This window comes from Balaenoptera musculus, chromosome 11, assembly GCF_009873245.2.
Source record: "Balaenoptera musculus isolate JJ_BM4_2016_0621 chromosome 11, mBalMus1.pri.v3, whole genome shotgun sequence".
In the NCBI taxonomy this organism is placed as follows: Eukaryota; Metazoa; Chordata; class Mammalia; order Artiodactyla; family Balaenopteridae; genus Balaenoptera; species Balaenoptera musculus.
In genome coordinates, this window is record NC_045795.1 from 37175808 (window position 1) to 37196422 (window position 20615).

At 46.5% G+C, this 20615-nt stretch overlaps 1 protein-coding gene across 2 annotated transcripts in view; it reads right to left on the minus strand.

Annotated features, from left to right (window-relative positions):
- Nucleotides 1–895: 895 nt before the first annotated feature.
- CMTR1 (cap methyltransferase 1) overlaps nt 896–20615 on the minus strand; it is a 57488-nt gene continuing 37768 nt past the window's right edge. Inside the window, exons 15-25 of one of the 2 annotated variants that reach the window (XM_036868851.1) lie at nt 11669–11725; nt 10841–10898; nt 10253–10321; nt 9133–9264; nt 8112–8234; nt 7332–7423; nt 6407–6475; nt 4685–4732; nt 3642–3754; nt 2923–3031; nt 896–2266 (exon numbers count right to left, since the gene is read on the minus strand). In XM_036868851.1, coding sequence (XP_036724746.1) covers nt 2134–2266; nt 2923–3031; nt 3642–3754; nt 4685–4732; nt 6407–6475; nt 7332–7423; nt 8112–8234; nt 9133–9264; nt 10253–10321; nt 10841–10898; nt 11669–11725 — 1003 coding nt within the window. In that variant the 3' untranslated portion in view covers nt 896–2133. The remainder of the gene's footprint in view (nt 2267–2922; nt 3032–3641; nt 3755–4684; nt 4733–6406; nt 6476–7331; nt 7424–8111; nt 8235–9132; nt 9265–10252; nt 10322–10840; nt 10899–11668; nt 11726–20615) is intronic. The other variant, XM_036868852.1, reaches the window with a different exon arrangement.

Consider the following 20615-nt stretch of genomic DNA (forward strand, 5'->3'; position numbering starts at 1 on the left):
ATCCATCTTCAAGAGGCTGCAAGTCTGGCGAGGTGTGGCAGAGCCAGTGGGCAGCCGGAGCCACGGTAATGACCAGACAGACTTACGGTGAGTGGCCAGTAAATCAGGCGGGGTTTGCAGGAGCGGCAAACACAGACGTTTTCCCCACCCCGCCACCCCGCCCCTGAGCACATCCCTCTACTCCCAGCACAGGGGCCAGGAGGGCTGGGAGTGGGAGGCTGGAGTAAGGCTGAGTAGGGCAACCAAAAGGATGAAGGGGCTTGGAAGCCGAGATCACACCAAGTAAGTTAGTAAAAGCAAGGAAAGGAGTTGCCCTGGGAGCGAAACTAAGGCCGTGAAACATTAAGGAAGGAATCTGGGGGCCCAGGTGAAGGAGCTAAGCAATGTGTAGGCAGCGGGCTCTAAGGGAGAACCTGCACCGGTGATGGGACTGGTGGAGAAATGCTAGCCTAGAGCAGAGAGGGAGAGGCGTCATCAGCACCTGCACGGCCTCCAGTGCAGACGCAGAACAGGGGAGGTTGGCGGGGTCAGCGAAACCATCTCTCCCTCCCTCCCTTCCCCCTGTCTAGTGGCACTAATTGGTCTAACGCCTCTGTTATTTTAGTCACACACACTGATCCTGGATTGTCACACTGCCCTGCTGGGCTGTAGGTTCATTCATTCTCTAATCCCTGCTTCTCACAGGAGCCACATAATTTTGACTCTTCCTTGGGCCCCTCTTTGGCAGCAAACAGCAGCCCTGAGCTTGGACAAGGCTCTGATTAAGCCAACCCTCTTTTCTCCCCTCTTGAGTACAGCTTCCTCCCCTTCCCCTCCAGCCCAAGCTGTCTCATTCACGCAAGTCCCAGACCACAAAGCACCGAAGGACAAGCCCCAGCACAGAGCCACACAGGCATTAAAAATATGTTTATCTTTAATGATCCAAGATTCTGCAAGACACACTGATACCCAGAATTGGGTGGAAATACAGCATCTCAGCGGTGCTGCTGACAGCCTGGGGGATGCTGGCCTGAGACCCCTGAGGTGGAGTCAATTTCAACCTCATGGGGAGCCTCAGTGCCCTCTATCTCCATGGAAACCAGTCTAGCACTGGGATGAGGCCCTAGGGAGCCCACAGGAGCATCATCTCTGAGAGGTATTTCCCATTAAAAACAAACAACCACAGGTTCCCTCCCCCACCCAAAGCTACTGCCCAGCTTCCCACTCCACCCGCCAAGATAGAGGAAATGGAGTGACCACAAAAGGACAAACAAAAGCTACTGTGCCTCCTGCTGGGGATGAAAAAACAAAGGAGGGGGGAGGGTGGCAAGGTGGCTGGGACAAACGGGAGTGCCATGATTGCCAGAGGACTGGGTGCGACCCAACCCAACAGGACCTCTGTTACAGTGGGGCCACTACTGTTTGACGCATAGAAAATGGCAGGTCTTCAAGGCTGCTTCCTCCCCTTCTAGAGCTGCCCGAGGTTTAGATCAAAAGGGTTGAGGCCCAGGAAGGCTCTACAACCCCAGGAAGCAGTCACACCCACCACCAGACAATGCTACCTGCATCCTGACATGGTGTCAGAGATGTGGGGTCCACATGCCCCCCTTCCCGGCCTGCGGGATGGTCAGAGGTTTGGGCTGGGAAGAACTCCAGGGAAGACCAGGAGAGGGTAGGGGGAGGAGACAAGAAAATCTCCAACTTGGCATCAAAACAGAGCAAGTTCAAAGAAACAAAATCTCGATTTATATAGCAGCTGCTCCTGGCCAGCTCACAACAGTGGGCCCCCTACCTCTCAGGGTCAGCCCAATAAAAAGTTGGGCAAAGCAGGGGCATGGCCGCCCTCAGGGCACTGCGTGGAACTCAGAAAAGTGAGTCTACAGGATACAGGAAGGAATGGCAGAGCCGAAGCCCTGCTGCCCTCTGACACATCCTCCACTGGCCCCATGTGCCCTGGGCCCTGACCTCAAACGTGCTGTAGGAGCTGCATCCTTCAGGCTGAGTCCCGGCAGGGGAGACAGTTCCCAGGAAGGGCTCCGGGGAGGGAATTCCAAAAAGTGTCCCAGAAGGCCCCAACTGAGCTCTTCAGAGGAGGCCACCAACCTCATGGCCAGGCTCAGGGAACGACAGGGCATTCGGCAGGGGTGGGCATCCTCAGGCGCTGTGCGTCTGGATGAAGGAGAGGACGTCCTCCTTGGACAGCTTGTCTGGGTCCTGGGGCTTCTGGGAGTCATGCACACGGATGCCATCCCCCCACTCCCAGAAGAGCCGGCCGTAGTAGCAGATGCTGGGGAGGAGAAGGGAGGTCAGAGGGCTGTACCCACGTGGAGCAGGTCCAAGAGCTCACCACCCACCCTGGCACCCGTGACTTCGGGGATGGGTGTTCTTAAGAGTGTGTGTGTGTGCGCTGGGGGCGGGGGGGAGGGCAGGTCTCACTAATTGACTCCAATTGAGAGTCTCCCCTCTGGCAGCCAAATGTACCTAGTAGGCTCTGCTCCTCCCTGCCTTCCAGAACCAGCATTTCTCAACACACAGCTTCTGCTGCTGCTAATTGCATCCTACTGGATCCTTTAATTACTGATATTCCTGGTTTATCTGTCTCTGCTGCTCTAATAGAACAGTATTAGTGTGGTGACACACTGGTGTCAGTGGCTAATTACAGGCACATCAGGGCTACTGGCTGCTGTCAAAACCTATGACCAACAATCCGGCAACACACTGGGTCCGAAGGCAAGACTGTGGACCTCAGCATTAGCCCACGCCCCGGCCAGGGTCGGGCCCTTCACACCCAGGACCCTCAACCAGCACGGCCATACCCTCATGGGAAGCCCCTGCATGGGCAGCAGTCAGTCTCAGGACCCGGTGTGCCCCGAGAGGTCAGGCTGGCATTCTAGCAGGAGTATCTGGGGCTGCAGGGGGCAGGCCTGAAAGAAGGCTACTTACTGAAATGGAGCAATGGCATCTGAAGGGAGGTCAAAGGTAGAGTTCTTGGTTTTCTTGTTGTAGAAGAACTTCCTCTTGAAGCTTTTGCTGAATCCCATAGTCCATGGCTCTGACAGGAGGAAAGGGGGAAGAAGCCCAGAAAGGACACAAAATACCCATGGGGGATAGGTCAGGCCAATGAAGGGCACGCCTTCCTTCACGCCCGTTCCTCCACTCCCCTCCCCCCAAGACAGCAGTGGAGAACAGCCTGTGAGGACACAGCCTTCATCACCCGCCCAAAGGGACTCCAGGAAGACGACTAAGATAATTCTCAACAACCCTCCCCAGTCCCGCCAACCTGCTACCAGGGCAACATCTCTCGGGCCCTGGCAGAGGGAGTAGGAGTCTGTTGGCCAGAGGGCACTAAGGAAAAAGGATTCTACAGGTGATACGAATGGCCAAGCTTGACTTTCTGGATCTGCTGTTGCCCACCGGGAAGGCCCTTCTCCTGCCATGAGGACACCACGCGTGCATATACAAGTTGGGCTCCCCTCTCCAGCCCCAGCCCAACCCCCAGGATCCACCGAAGAACAGAAGCTCAGGGAACACAGTCGCCCTCAACATACACCTCAAAGAAATGCCCACCTCAGTAGGGAGCCCTTAGCTCTGGCTCAAGTAGGGTCTGGGCCAGTTGCCCTGGCTGAGGGAGTGGGGTTAGGGAACAGTGGCTCATCACCCACCATTCACTGTCCTGACGATGTAGAGGCCAGTGGGCACAAAGTGCCGGTCGTCCCGCCCTGTATAGCTGAGCTTTGGTGTGCCACTGGAGCCCTTGATGATCTTCATTTCTAACCTTGATTTTCCAGAGTAGGCATGCAAACAGGAAGCGTGAGTGTGTGTGAGAGAGAGAGAAAGCCCTAACGTTAGTCTCTGGCTAATGTCAAAATCAGTCAACCAACCACAGTACTTTACCTCAGTTCAACATGAGAAACTGAGGCAGAGACTTGAGTTGCTCCAGGCCACACAGCAAGTGAGTGAGTGCGGTGCTGGGTTTAGAACTCAGGCTCTGAACTCCCAACTAAGCAATAGAGTCAGGGAAGTGACACACGCCCCTGCTATGTTGCTGCTGTTTGCGGGGTGTCAGGGTGACACCGGTAAGGGTAAGATCTGAGACTACGAGTGCCACTGGGTCTTCAGTTCACCACCCATGGCATCAGTGTGGCTACCAAAGAGTTAATTCGGGAGCACTGAGACCCAGCCCAGCTCCAGTGGCCACAGGGGCACACCCAGGATGAGACCCTCAGATCTGAGCGCCCTGCACACCGCTAAGATTATGAGGAAGCAGTTACGCCCCCTCTACCCCTCCAGGCTCAATCTCTGTCAGCACCAGAAGCTGGGACTTACAGTGTTTCAAGCAGCTTGCTGCTCTGCCCCTAGCAGGGACAATCGTAACTGTTACAGCATCAACAAGCCCGCTGGTATTTCTGCCTGATGCACACACCCCTCGTAACTGTTACGGCATCAGGGAGCCCGTATTTCTGCCTGACGCACACCCGCCCTGCTCCCCTCCTGACACTGCTGAATCAGCTCTCAGCCGGGGGGCCCTTGGCTGCGGATGAGCCACGCAGGCAAAGGAGGTGGGGGGGTAGAGGCAGCCACCAGGGCAACTCACCGCCGCACCCCGAACCCACCTCTACAGAAAAAGAGAACGGATCCTGGACACTGCCATGCCCCCCAACCCAACTCTTCTCAAATCCTGAGCTACCCTGGCTGAGTCACTCACCTGACAAAAATCTTCTCCATCTCCTCCAGCCTGTATACCTCCTTCACCCTGTGGACAGACGGACAGAGAGCTGACAAAGGATTCCTGGTGGGACACTTGTCTGGGCAGCAGCTGCTAGGCAGGAGGCTGTGCCTATCCTCACCTTCTGCCTCAGGCCCTGCACCACCCAACCCACCAAGAATGAGGACCCCTAGCCTGTCACTGCCGTCCTCCACAGACAAGCCCTAGGTTTCAGAGCTGCCAAGCACCCCCTGGAGCCTGCCCCAGGGCACCCGGGGAGTGCAGCTATGGTTCAGGAAGTCAGGAGGGGAAAAGGGGAAGGTCTGGCAGACGAAGATGTCCCTGTCAGCATTCCCATCCTGGGTCACCATCACCATCTCTAGAGGCCAGAACACCAAGGGCCAGGCTCTTGCCCAGGTCTGTCTACATGGATTTTAGGCCTTCCTGTAACAGAGTTGCTTCCAAATCGTCCTAATAGGCCTACTACCATTAGGGGTGAGGAGACACCCCTACCCAGGATACAGGGCTCCTGTTTGATGCCCAGCCCTCCACCTCTGGGGGCCCCTCAACACGCCTTTGGAACTGCTACTGAGTAAGGTGCCCAGAAACCAAGCAACCAAACCATCACAAGCAACAGAGGCAGGACCCCTGGAAGCTGCTTCTCAGGACCTGGCAGACAGGACATTTTAAAGTGCAAGAAGAAATTACTTTTAGACTTTCAGAAGACTTCTAAAAGTGCATTCCCACTGTTGGATTTAATCCTATGTAAATTTGTATTAAAAAGAATAATGAAAATGATTTTGATAAAATGTAAATAGATACCTCAGTCTCTAGTCACATTAAGCCCCAAAGATAACCTCAGACCTCAGCCCAGACTGGAAAAGTCTGCTCCCTGACTGTTACCCTCTCAAGGCCTAGAACTTTTTTTTTTTTTAATTTTTATTTATTTACTTATTTATTTACGGCGGTGTTGGTTCTTCGTTTCTGTGCGAGGGCTTTCCTAGTTGTGGCAAGCGGGGGCCACTCTTCATCGCCGTGTGCAGGCCTCTCACTATCGCGGCCTCTCTTGTTACAGAGCACAGGCTCCAGACGCGCAAGCTCAGTAATTGTGCTCACGGGCCCAGCTGCTCCGCGGCATGTAGGAACTTCCCAGACCAGGGCTCAAACCCGTGTCCCCTGCATTGGCAGGCAGATTCTCAACCACTGCGCCACCAGGGAAGCCCCAAGAACTTTTACGTTACCTAACGTGGCAAAACCATGGCCTTCTTTCCATGCACCAAGGATCCCATTACCTCAAACCAACCTTTTCTTTTTCATGTTCAAAAACTCCCATTCCCTCACACCCTTTTCTTACCTGAAAAAAATGAAAAGGCCGGGATTGATATGCTAATGATACTCAAGCATGAATGTGTGGCTCACAAGGTGTGTTAGTGCTCTCAGAAGCACGTGCGTCTTAAATGAGGATGCCTTAACCCTGAGGAACGAACCTCTCCTGTGGAGGTTGGCCCACTGTGACAGGCAGGATGGGGGATACTCTGGGGCAAAGGAGTCACCTACCCAGCACCCCCAAGCAAATCACTCAATGGCAGTCTGATCTCTAATGCCAGCCTGGCCTGGTCTCCTCCACTGAGCCCTCCCACCCCTCACAGGACAGGGAGGCAGGCACTGGCCAGAAAGAAGCAATGGGAGAGGAGGATTTGGGGGGAGAGATGATATGCTCACCTGATGGGATTCATGTCAGGCCGACTGGGCTTGGAAACAGCTTTCACAAATTTCTCAGCAAGCTGAATTCTACAATCCAAACAGAGTCTCTCAGAGGCAAGTAAGGGTATCCTTACAGCACCCACACCCCCAGGGCATTGTCATGGCACCAGTGGGAGTACACTCCTGAATCTGCAGCAAAACTGCTCCAAGAGGCAGCACTCATGTCTCCCAGGAAGCCCACCCTTGCCCTTCTCCAGTGATGTCATGATCGCCCTCTCCCCCACTCTGGATTCTGACCTCTACTTTCAATACATCTTGGTTGGTTTTCCTGAAGTGTAACTTCGGCTGTGCTCAGTCACCTCCACCAGAACTTCAAGCATCATCTTTATTCTGTACGTCGGCTCCTTCACCCCAAACCACAGATACCACAGTACACCCACTCAGATGAACCAACTTAGGAGTGACTTCAGCACCATGGCGGTGTAAGACATCTCTCCTTTTTGTACCCCCCTTTTAAACAACTGATTAGGCATCTATCCACGAACAAAAGTACCTCTGTGGGAGTTGTGGGATCCAGATAAACTGACTTAAGTGGGACCACCAAGAACAGAACACATTCTTCAGAGGAGAAGACCCTCCCTCTTCCCCATAAGGTCACCCTCTTGCTCAACCTTAAAACAAACGTCACCTCTGATCTGAACAGCTGAGGCAAAATGGAGTGTGCTAGTATGTATGAAATCAAGGCCCAAGTCCTGGTAACCAGGAGTGCCAACACCAATTTCTCACCCTGCCCTTGGAACCAGCTAGTGGGTAGAAGAGGGAAACTCTAAGGATGCCCTTAAGCAGAGAAAGCCTGGGTGAGGGCCAAGCCACAGAGGCTGCCGCCACAGAGCTGCCCTGGCCCGCCCGGCCCACCTTCCCGCCCCCAGGGCCCAGCTCAGACCGTTGGTTAAAGTGCTGCTCCCGAACGTCGCTGCCATTCAGCACAAGGACATCGAGGATGTGGATGGCACTAATCTTCCGCTGGGCCTTCCCCTAGAAGGACAAGTACACTGCCCACCCTGCCAGGCATTGGCCTGGGGCTCACTCTGCCCACTGTGGCACGCTGGCCTCTGTTCTACGTATAGCCGGGGGAAGGGAAGGGCTCTAAACACAGGATCTTTCTCTCACCTCCCTCCCAGTTGATTCTCAGCACCAGACTGGCCCATGCTTCTGAGCAGACAGAGCCCTGAGGTGATGGGTGATGAGCCCCCTTGAATCTCAAACCCAGTGAGGCTGCCGCCATGGTGCTCCAGCAGGACCTGGCTTCCCACTCTGGCCAACTGTTCCCACTGACTGTTCTGAAAGTTATCTGTATGGCTGTAATACCCAAAGCTCATGGGAAATAGAAAGTTGCTTCTTTCCCAAGGAATTCTTGGTCAATAACAATCAGCAGCTAAAAAATATGCAGCAGGTTCACCAGGGCCTTTTCTACACAGAGATGATCAAGATCTCCTAAACATAAGGAGACTGTGGTCCTTCCTACCTGAATATGCCATGGCTTAGAGCAACTACTCGAGGAGGAGGAATAATTACAAAGCATTTGCCAGGCCCTGGGCCCTGTCAGGCACCACATACATGTAACCCAGTTAACTCAGGGGGCATGGGGGCAAAGGGACAGGCCCAGCTGTTCCCCAGTTCCCCAGATGGCAGAGCCATACACGTGAGCAGAACCACCTCTAACCTCCCCTTTCAGCTCATGGACAATCTCCACAGAGAGCAGAGTGTCCCGGGGTAGCTCTGTCTTCAGGTCCAGCTTGACCCAGCGGTCTGACTGGCGGCCATCCCATGTGTAGATCTGAGACTTCTATGGGCAGAGAGAAAGGGCCAGGTCAGGCAGACAAAGACATTGAGCGGTGAGAAGCTCAGCTCTCAAAAGGGCTTTTAGTTGGTGGCTACAAGCTGATGGGGCTGGGAAATGCCAGAAGAAAAGGTCTCAGAGAGATAAGTCAGTTATACTTCGTACACTATAATGACAGTGCTGTCCTCCACTGCCTCAGTGGAAGAGGAGAGCTCTGACTCTGTCCCGCTGGGAGGGAACAGGCTCAGGGCACCATTCAAGAGGCCTGAGTTCATGATCAGAGGCCCTCAAGAAAGATCCAGCTTGGTGTATGTCTGAAGCAGGTTTGGTGAAGGGTCCAGAGAGCAGAGCAGAGAGAAAGTAAAAAGAGAAAAAGATAAAGTGTGAGAGGACACAGAGAAAGTAAGTGAGGAAGAAGAGGTAAAACTATAAAGACAACTCGGAGTGGGAAGAAAGAGCAATGAGGACTTTACCTAATTAAGATATAGAACTGCCAAGGTTTTTCCCTCACCTCATTTTAGACAGGGGATGACATGGGGTAGTGGTGGTGTTGCAAAGAAATAGCTGCATGGGCTCAAGCTAGCTTAGCCTACTGACCATCCTACTAGCCTAGGAAGCTCCACATTCCAAGAAAGGAGGCATTGTTCCCTTTAGTGATGCATGGAGGTGAATAAGCAAATACATGGATAAATGAAAGACAGAAGGAATGAATGAATGATACTTGGCTAACTCAGAGGAAGAAAGGAAGTGAAGTTTCAAGAAATACCTTCCCTGCGGTCAAAGCTCCAGCTCCTTGGTGCCAAGAGAACGTGCACCAAGTGTGGCAGGCAGCTGTCCAGATTCCCACAGACAGACAGCAAGCTTCCACCACCCAAGCTGGGTAGGAAGCCAGCTGCAGACTTACCCCCAGGCCGATGAGGAACTTCTGCTCACTGCCAGACACCATGCAGCGGTAGTCGAGCACTGGGCGGATCTTCTCCAGGGTTTTGGAAGTAAGCAGCGTGGGCTTATAGCTGAAGATGTCGATCTCAGTGCCCTGCAGCCCCGGGTCAGAGAAAACACGGCTGGGTTGGGGGAAGGGACAGGCGCTCAGTACGGGTGCCTGGGGGTGGGGGGTGGGGCAGGGGGTTAGGGCAGGCTGTGGGAGGGGAGGGACTGGAAGCCCTTGCTGTCTGAAACATGCCCCCTGCTCTACCTAGCCATGCACTAACTGGGATCTAATTCTGTCTGCTTGGAGTGTTCCTTTAGGACCTATTAGGAGAGCCTGGGAAAGGAAAGAACACCGAGCCCCCGAGTACAGATCGATTTACCAGAGCTATAAGGAAATGTCACCAGAATATAAAAGCCTCCCCTTCACTAAAACTGAAGGCAAAGACTTGCAAGCAGTTGGTTTGACAGCAGTTAAGTAATCTCTCTACCCATTCAGAAAAATTTACACATGCTATTTTTTTTTGAGGCCATCTTGAACCTCATTCTCCAGTCCCTAACCCTACAAAACCAGCACAATGGCCCATGATCTGGGCCAGATTTAAATAAAGCCCAGGGAAAAGCTGGAAGTCAGGTGGTAGGAAAACGTAGGGCAGAAGAATTCTGAGGACCACTCACCAGAAACAGAACAGGGAGCCTAAGTTTAGGCCAGCTCCACTGTGAGCTCTCCTGGCAGCCCCTCCTGGCCCTCTGACCAGCTCCCCAGCCTAAGATCATCCCATACTTCATGTCTCCCCTGCAGGCACACTCACAGGACCCTAAACTTGCCAGGGAGTGAGAGCCAGCACCACCCTTTGGGCAGCGGGAATGCTGAACAGAACATATCTCAGGCCAAGAATCTTCAGGCAGCCTGATGGGCTCCCAGGGAACTCAACACCCTACACCAGAAGTTCCCATCTGTGGTGGCCTCAGCCCAGCCCCTGGGAACCCATGTGGTACCTGCACAAGCCCTCTGGAGGCCAGGCATCTGGGGGTCTCAGTGATACTACATCTAATTAGGCCTCTAACTTTTTATATTCACCAGATACCAAGCTTACCTGGATTAGCTCGAAGAACTTAGATTTTGGGTCTGTGGAAGAAGGAGCAACTCTAGCCTGGTCTGGAATCTAAAACAAGACAGCAAAGAGCTTTGGTTTTCAAACGCACTTTTGACCAAGGCTGTGTGTGAGTCTACGCAGGCAAGGGCATAGGCTCAGGCTGGGCAAGAGGAAATGGCACACAACAAAGGAAGCTGGAAGGGGGGTGGCGGGGGAGTGGAGGTGGCTAATTCAGTCACTGCTCCCTTTCAGGCCCTGTGGTAGCACACCCCAAAGGCCACTTACCTTTCTCTGGGGCTCTCTGTGGTCAGTGTTGCTACCCAGGGCCACCAGCAGGAAAATGAGGCCTGTTTACCCACCACCCTTGTCCATTCTAACCAGCCTGCAGGGCTAAACGAGCAGTGAAAGGGCCAAGGAGGTTACTCCCAACAATGCTGAGACATCCAACTCTGGAGTGCTGTGAGGGTAGGCAGACCTTTTCATTGGGGCAGGGGCAGGGAACCCTAAGGTGACTGGGTCTGGAGTCAGTCCCATTCTTCTTTAAAGTTTCCCTGCCTTGGAGCAAAAACGGGCTGGGGAGACACTCACCCCCCAAAGCCGGAGGCACTCTTTCCGGATCTCTGCCTGCCGAGGCTCACTCAGGGTCCTGGGAAAATGAAGCCAGTAAATGACTAAAACCTCAAAGACACACAAGGAGTGTGCCTCCTGCGCACCCATCAGAACCCCAGAGAGAGGACGTCCGTGTGAATGAACGTGGACATGCACATGCGAGGCCAAGTTGCCATTACCCAGGGCGCTTATAAGACTCCCATGCCTCTGCCTCTTGGAGATGGGAGCTCAGATGTACACAAAATGAGATGACCTCCTTGTCCCACCACAAAGGGAAGGGAGGAGACCCTCCTGACCACCCTGGATGTCAGGGTCCCCACACACCCTTCTTCCATTTACCCATCGGCACATGCTGGCTCCTCTGACAAAGGCCACATTGAGTCCATCCCGGTGGATGTCACCACGTCCCAGAAAGCTGAATTAGCTTATGCTCACCCCCTACCAGAGGTTTTCCTTGACCAGTCCTACATCTCCTCTCTTGATCACTCTTTACTCTGTGTCCCCTGAACATTAGATACTCTACGCATGCTATGCCATTCTACATCCTCTGATGCACTGTTAACAACTTTCCTGTATCCTTTTCCTGGGTTACTCTTGTCTGTCCAAAGACAACATAATCTTTGAGGGCAAGGTTCATGCCATATGCTTCTTTGGCATCCTTCACAGACTACAGCAAAGTATGAGATAGAAAAAGTAGGTATTTTTAAATGTTTGTGTAAATGAAATAAACAAAGAGCTCAGGAGGAGGAACAAAACATAAAGATCTTCCCTTGAAATAGGTGAATTCTGGAAAGGGGCAACACTCACGTGTCTTGAACAAAGGCATGGATTTTGGCCAGAGCTTTGATCTGCAGACTACAATGGCTAGAAGAAAAAAAATGATTTTATCTCAGAAGGATTACCAAAAAAGACAGCCAATAGACATCAGGACAGAGAAGTTTAGCCAAAGCAGTGGCCATCTAAGTTTGAGGGAGGGGCTAGAGAGTTAAAAGAGAAACCCCTCGACCATACCCTTAAGGTACTTGATGAAGGCTTAGGGTAAAGCAGAAGAACTGAGTCAAACCCTCCAGACACTCAGATCCCAAGTCCAGCTAAAAGGAAGGTTCTGATAGCATCCTTAAAAATTTGAAAGTAGTAGTGAACTGATTCTTTTATTTTTTTAAAGAATCTTAGTTTTGCAGGATCTTAGTTCCCCAACCAGGGATCGAAACTGTGCCCCCTGCAGTGGAAGCGTGGAATCCTAACCACTGGACCACCAGGGAATTCTCTGAACTGATTCTAAATAAAGCAACAACAGAGCGCAGACCCAGTTCAACTACACACTAAACTGACTTACCTGCACTAACAGCCGCCCTTTCTACTTTAGGCTCCATGACTCTTTTAGACACAACGTCTGGCTTTTAATTTTAAAAGTGAGACGTGATAAAGCAAGAAAATGTGACCCACTGACAAGATGGAAAAGTCCAATAGAACAAGACCCAGAGGTGATCCAAATGTTGGAATTATCAGACAGGACCTTTAAAATAACTGTGAAAAACATGTTAAAGGATCTAGTGGAAAAGGTGTAACATGCATAAAAGTGGAGAATATTGGCAGAGATGTAAAAACTGTATTTTGGGGACTTCCCTGATGGTGCAGTGGTTAAGACTCCATGCTCCCAATGCAGGGGGCCCAGGTTCGATCCCTGGCCAAGGAACTAGATCCCACATGCATGCGCAACTAAGAGTTAGCATGCCACAACTCAGGAGCCCGCATGCCGCAACTAAGGAGCCCACCTGCCGCAACTAAGGAGGCCATGAGTCGCAACTAAGACCCGGCACAACCAAATAAATTAATTAATTAAATTAAATAAATAATAAAAACTGTAGTTTTAAAAAGCAAATAAAAACTCTAGAAATGAAAAATATGATATTAGCAATAAATTTTTTTTACTTATTTAATTTACTGACGTACAGTTGACTTACAATATTATGTTAGTTGCAGGTGTACAACATAGTGATTCAAAATTTTAATATATTACACTCTATTTAAAGTTATAAAATATTGGCTATATATCCCTGTAGCTTATATATTTTACACATAGTAGTTTGTACCTGTTAATCCCCTACCCCTATCTTGCCCCTCCCCTCCTCCCTCTCCCCACTGGCAACCACTAGTTTGTTCTCTAAATCTGTGAGTCTGTTTTATTATTCATTCATTTATTTTTTAGATTCCACATATAAGTGATAACATACAGTATTTGTCTTTCTCTGACTGATTGCACTAAGGTCCATCACTCTAGGTTCATCCATATTGTTGCAAATGGCAGAATTTCATTCTTTTTATAACTAATAAATATTCCATTGTGTGTGTGTGTATCTATCTATCTATCTATCTATATATATATATATCTCACATCTTCTTTATCCATTCAGCTGTTGATGGACACTTAGGTTGCTTCCATATCTTGGCTGTTATAAATAATGCTGCTATGAACAGTGGGATGCAATCTTTTCAAATTAGTGTTTGTTTTCTCCATATATATACCCAGGAGTGGAATTGCTGGATCACATGCTGGATCAGTTTTTTGAGGAACCTCCACACTGTTTTCCACAGTAGCTGCACCAATTTACATTCTCACCAACAGTGTAGTAGGGTTTCCTTTTCTCCACATCCTCACCAACATATGTTGTTTGATGATGGCCATTCTGACAAGTGCAAGGTGATCTCATTTGATTTGCATTTCTCTGATTATTAGTGATACTGAGCACCTTTTCATATGCCTGTTGGCCATCTGTATGTCTTCCTTGGGAAAATGTCTATTCAGGTCTTCTGCCCATTTTTTTAATTGGATGGTTTGTTTTTAATGATATTTGAATTATATGAACTGTTTCCATATTTTGGATATTAACCTTTTATCAGTCATATCGTTTGCAAATATTTTCTCCCATTCGGTAGGTTGTCTTTTCATTTTGTTGGTTTCCTTTGCTGTGCAAAAGCTTTTAAGTTTAATTAGGTCGAATTTCTTTATTTTTGTTTTCTTTGCCTTAGGACCTGATTCCCCCCCAAATTTCTATACTTTATGTCAAAGAGTGTGCTGCCCTTGTTTTCTTCTAGTTTTATGGTTTCCGGTCTTACATGGGTCTTTAATCCACTTTGAGTTTATTTTTGTATATGGTGTGAGAAAACGTTCTAATTTCATTCTCTTACATGTAGCTGACCAGTTTTCCCAGCACCACTTATTGAAGAGACTGTCTTTTCTCCATTGTATATTCTTGTATATTCTTGCTTTGTCATAGATTAATTGACAAAATATAAAGGGAAAATCTAGAAAGCAGTCAGAGAAAAAAGGACACATGACATACAGAGAAACAATGATAAGAATAATGGCTGACTTCTCATCAAAAACAAGAAAGGCAGAGAATAGTGGAACAATATCTTTAAAGTGCTGAAAGAAAAATGCCTCAAATTCTAAATTCAATGAAAATATCCTTTGAAAGAGAAATAAATGTATTTTCAAAAGACAAAAGCTGAAGGAATTACTCTCCAACAGACTTGCACTAAAAAAGTAATTCTAAAAGAAATTCTTTAGGCTTAGGGAAATATTCCATTTATGTATATACCACATTTTCTTTATCCATTCACCTGTCAATGGACATTTAGGTTGTTTCCAAATCTTGGTTATTGTGAATAATGCTGCAGTGAACATTGGTGTGGGGGAGGGGGGGCTCATATCTTTTTGTGATCCTAATTTCAGTTCTTTTGGATAAATACTCAGAAGTAGAATTGCTGGATCATATGGTAGTTGTTTTTTTCTTTATTGCACTGACTAGTTCCTCCAGTATAATACTGAATTGAAGTGGTGAAAACAGACATCTTCGCCTTATTCTTGATTTTAAGTATAAAGTATTTAACCATTAAGTATGATGTTAGAGCTGTAGGCAGGTTTCTTGTAGATGTCCTTTATCAGATTGACAAAGTTTTCTTCTATTCCTAGTTTGCTGAGAGTTTTTAATCATGAATGGATGTTTAATTTTGTCAAATAGTCTTTCTGTATCTATAAAAATTATTATATTATTTTTCTTCTTTATTCCTTTAATACAGTGAAGTACAATGAATGACTTTCAAGGTATACAGATCTTGCATTTTTAGATAAACTCCAGCTGGTCACGAGTATCACTCATATATATTGCTAAATTTGATTTACTACCATTTTATTAAGGATTTTTATGTCTATGTTCATGAGGGGTATTAATCTATAAATCTGTAGTCTCTTGAACTTTTTGTCTTGTTTAAATATCTATATATTTAAATGCTATAAATTTCCCTTTATTAATCCCTTTTTAATTCCTTTAAATATATATACATATAAAGGAATATATATATTTATCTAGTCATCTGTCAATGGACATTAAAAGGCATATAAATCGGAAAGGAAAGCATAAAATTATTTATTTGCAGAAGACATGGTTATATATGTAAAAAATCTTAATGAATCTACCAAACTACTAGAACTAATAAGTAAATTAAGCATTCACACAAAATACATAGTCAATATACAAAAATCAATTGTATTTCCATATACTAGCAATGAACAATTAGAAAAGGAAATTTTTAAAACACCATTTACAATAGCATCCAAACCCATAAAATTCTAAGAAATAAATTTAACAAAAGATGTATAATACCTCTATACTGAAAACTATAAAACTGCTGAGAAACATTAAAGAACCTAAATAAATGGTTATTTTTTGGTTCATGTATGGGGAGATTCAATATTGTTAAGATGTCAATTCTCCCCCAAATTGACCTATAAATTTAAGGTAATCTCCATCAAAAATCCAGCAGGCCTACTGTAGAAATTGAAAAGCTGATTCTAAAATTTATATGGAAATGCAAAACAAGACAAAAAAAACACCTGGACTAGCCAACACAATCTTGAAAAAGAAGAACAAAGATTGAGAACATATACTATCTGATCTCAAGATGACTTTTTTCAAGGTATAGTCATCAAGAAAACATAACAAAGGACAGACAAACAGATTAATGGAACAAAACAGAGTGCCCTGGATGAAATCACACATATACAGTCAAGTAATTTTCACCAAGGGTGCCAAAGCAATTAAATGGGAAAAGGAAAAGTATTTTCAACAAATGGTGCTAGAACTGGGTATCTATAAGGAAAAAAAGAACTTTGACCACTACATCATACCATATACAAAAATTAATTTCAGATGGATTATGGACCTTAACATATAAGCTAAAACTATAAAACTTCTAGATGAAAACAGGAGAATATTTTCATGACTTTAGTATAAGTGAAAAATTTTTAGAGAGAAAACAAAAATCACCAACAAAAAGAAAAAACTGATAAACTGGATTTCAGCAGCAAAATTTAAAACTTCTAGGCAATTGAATTGAAAAGGAAGAAGTAAAATTATCTCAGTTTGCAGATGACAGACCTTTTATGCAAAAAACCCTGAAGATTCCACAATAAACTGTTATAATAATCAAATTTCAGCCAACTTTCAGGATACAAAATCAACAGACAAAAATCAGTCACATCTCTATACACTAACAATGAACAATCTGAAAATGAAATTAACAACTCTATCTCCAATAGCATCAAAAACAATAAAATACTGAGGAATAAAATCAAGGAAGTGAAAGAACTGTACACTGAAAGCTACATAATGCTGCTGAACGAAATGAAAAGAAACATAAATAAATGGAAGGACATGCTGTGTTCATGGACTGGAAGACTTAATATTGTTAACATGACAATACTACCCGAAGCAATCTACAGATTCAATACAATCCCTACCAAAATCCCAATGGCAGTTTCTGCAGAAATAGAAAAATCCATCCTAGAAATCATATGGAAACTCAGAGGACCCCAAATAGCCAAAACAATACTGCAAATGAAGAACAAAGCTGGGGACCTCATATATCCTGAATTAAAAAAAACTTACTACAACACTGCAGTAAAACAGTGTGGTACTGGTATCAAGACCAATGGAACAGAATAGAGAGCTCAGAAATAACCCTCACATATATGATCAAATGACTTTCAACAAGAGTGCCAAGGCATTCCATGGGGAATGGATAGTCTTTTCAACAAATGGTGCTGGGAAAACTGGATATCCACATGCAAAAGAATAAAGTTAGACTCTTACTTTACACCATCTATAAAAATCAATTCAAAATGGATCAAAGGCCTAAACATAAGAGCTTAAACTATGAAACTCTCAGAAGAAAACACAGGGAAAAGCTTCATGACACTGGATTTAGCAATGGACTTGAAGCATTGGCAATAAAAGAAAAAAACAGATAAAATGGACTACATCAAAATTTAAAACTTCCGTGCATCAAAGGACACAATCAATATAGTAAAAAAAACAACCCACAGAATGAGAGAAAATATTTTCAAATCATGTATCTGATTAACGGATTAATACCCAGAATGTATAAAGAACTCCTATAACTCAACAACAAAAATCAAACAAACCAATTTAAAAATGGGCAGGGCTTCCCTGGTGGCGCAGTGGTTAAGAATCCGCCTGCCAATGCAGGGGACACGGGTTCGATCCCTGGCCTGGGAAGATTCCACATGCCGCAGAGCAACTAAGCCTGTGCACCACAACTACTGAGCCTGCACTCTAGAGCCCACAAGCCACAACTACTGAGCCCATGTGCCACAACTACTGAAGCCCACACGCCTAGAGTCTGTGCTCTGCAACAAGAGAAGCCACAACAATGAGAAGCCCGCGCACCGCAACGAAGAGTAGCCCCCAATCGCTGCAACTAGAGAAAGCCCGTGCATAGCAATGAAGACCCAACACAGCCAAAAATAAAAACAAATAATAAATTTATTTAAAAAAATTTTTTTTCATTAAAGAATCTGCCTGCCAATGCAAGGGACATGGGTTTGAGCCCTGGTCTGGGAAGATCCCACATGCCGCGGAGCAACTAAGCCCGTGAGCCACAACTACTGAAGCCCACACACCTAGAGCCCGTGCTCCACAACAAGAGAAGCCACCGCAATGAGAAGCCCATGCACCACAACAAAGAGTAGCCCCCGCTCACCGCAGCTAGAGAAAGCCCGCACACAGCAATGAAGACCCAACGCAGCCAAAAAAAAATAAATACAATAAATTTATAAAAAAAGAAAAAAAAATGGGCAAAGGGAGGTGTGGTCACGATGGCAGAGTAGGAAGACCCTGAGCTCACCTCTTCACATGGGACACCAAAATTACAATTATTTAGAGAGCAACTGGCTATGAGAACAACCTGAAGACTACCAGAAGAGATTTTTTAGATATAAAGAAGAAACCACGATGAAATGGGTACTAGGGGTGGAGATGTGGTATAGTCAAGACCCACACCCCTGGGTAGGTAACTCACAAATGGAAGGATAATCACAACTGCCCAGGTTCTCCCCAAGGACTGAGGCATCTGAGCCCTGGATTGGATTCCCCAGCCCAGGGGCTTTGCACCAGGAAGATGAGCCCCATAATGCCTGGCTTTGAAGGCCAGTGGGGCTTACTTACAAGAGAGCTGGAGGGCTGTAGGAGACAGAGACTCCACTCTTAAAGGGCACATGCAAATTCTCACATACTCCCAAGTCCCAGCACTCAGGCAGTAATTGTAAAGGAGCCTGGGTGAGACCCACTTGGTGATCTTGGAGAGTCTCCCAGAGAGACAGGAGGACACTGGGACTCCTCCTGGGGACACAGATGCTGACAACAGCCATTTTGGGGGAGCTTATTCTACCATGAGGACAGTGGTGTGTGCAAGTGCCATTTTGGTGTCCTCCCTCTACCTATTAGTGCTGGGAGCTTGCCCGCCCACCAATGGGCTAGCACCAGTCCTGAGACCCCCCCCCCCCAGCCCCTTCTGACAGCTGCCCTAGGACTCAGCCCCATCCACAAGCAGCCAGCACCAGCCCCTGGTCCCCCAGGGCCCCACCCACCAGAGGGTCAGCACCAGCCCCAGGACCCTCCTGGGACAGGCAGTCAGCCACAATGGGACCCAGCCCTGCCCATGAGCAAGCTGGTAACTACCACACAAGGTAGGGCCTGGCAGCCAACCGGGTCAGGGGTCCCCCCACCTAACAGCACACCCACAATAGTCAGCCCTGCCACAACCGAAGGGCCCATGCAGACCACAGCCCTAGAGCCCATACCTCTAGTGACCAGAGAGGAGTGTGTTGCTGGGCCCCATACGACATCTCCTATATAAGGCCACTTCTCCAAGGTCGGGAAACGTAACCAACCTACCTAATACACAGAAATAAACAGAGAATCAGGCAAAGTGAGGAATATATCCCGAATGAAGACATAAGGCAAAACCCCAGAAGAATTAAGCGAGGTGGAGATAAGCAATCTACCCAATCAAGGGTTCAAGGTAATAATCATAAGGAAGCTTAATGAACTCGGTGAATGGATGAACACAGTAAGAAGTTTAACGAAGAGTTTAAAAATATAAAGAAGAATCAAATGGAGCCAAAGAATACAATAACTTCAATAAAAAATACACTAGAAGGAATCAGCAGTGGATTAGATGATACAGAGAAACAGGTAAGTGAACTGGAAGACAGAATAGTATAAATCACCCCAGCTGAACAGAAAAAAGAAAAAAGAATTTTAAAAAATGAGGACAGTTTAAGAGAACTCTGGGACAACATCAATCATACTAACATTTGCATGATGGAGGTCCCAGAAGGAAAAAAGAGAGAAATGGGGGCAGAGAACTTATTTGAGGAGAAAATAGCTGAAAACGTCCCTAACCTAGGAAAGAAAACAGACATCCAGGAAACACAGAAGTCCAGGCAACACAGAGAGTCCCAAACAAGATGAACCCAAAGAGGTCAACACCAAGACACACTATAATTAAAATGGCAAAAATTAAAAGATAAAGACAGAATCTTAAAAGCTGCAAGAGAAGGGCAACTAGTTACATACATGGGAACTCCCGTAAGACTGTCAGCTGACTTTTCAACAGAAAATTTGCAGACCAGAAGGGAGTGGCATAATATATTCAAAGTGATGAAAGGGAAAAAAAATCTACAACCAAGAATACTCTACCTTCCAAGAATATCATTCAGATTTGAAGGAGAGATAAAGGTTTTTATAAACAAGCAAAAGCGGAGAGAGTTCAGCAACACTAAACCAGCTTTACAAGAAATGTTTAAAGGGACTTCTCAAAGCAGAAAAGGCCACAACTATAAATACGAAAATTAAAAAAGGAAAAATCCCATTGATAAAGGCAGATATACAGTAAAGTTAGCAAATCAGCCACTTATAAAGCTATTAGGAAGGGTTAAAGTCAAAAATAGTAAAATAATTTATATCCACAATAAGTAGTTAAGGGACACACAAACAGAAGTACATAAAATATGATGTCAAAAATGTTAAACGTGGGAGGGGGAAGAGGGAAGTACAAATGCAAGGTTTTTAGAACGCATTCAAACTTAAGAGATCATCAACTTAATAATCATGTATATATATATAGATTGTTATGTATTAACCTCATAGTAACCACAAACCAAAACCTTTTATAAATACACACAAATGAGAAAGGAATCCAAACATAACACTAAAGACAGTCATCAAATCACAAGGTAAGAGAGCAAAAGAAAAAGAAAGGAACCAAAAAGAACTACAAAAACAACCAGAAAACAGTGAACAAAATGGCAATAAGTACATACCTATCAATAATTACTTGAAATGCAAATGATCTAAATGCTCCAATCAAAAGACATGCAGTGGCTGAA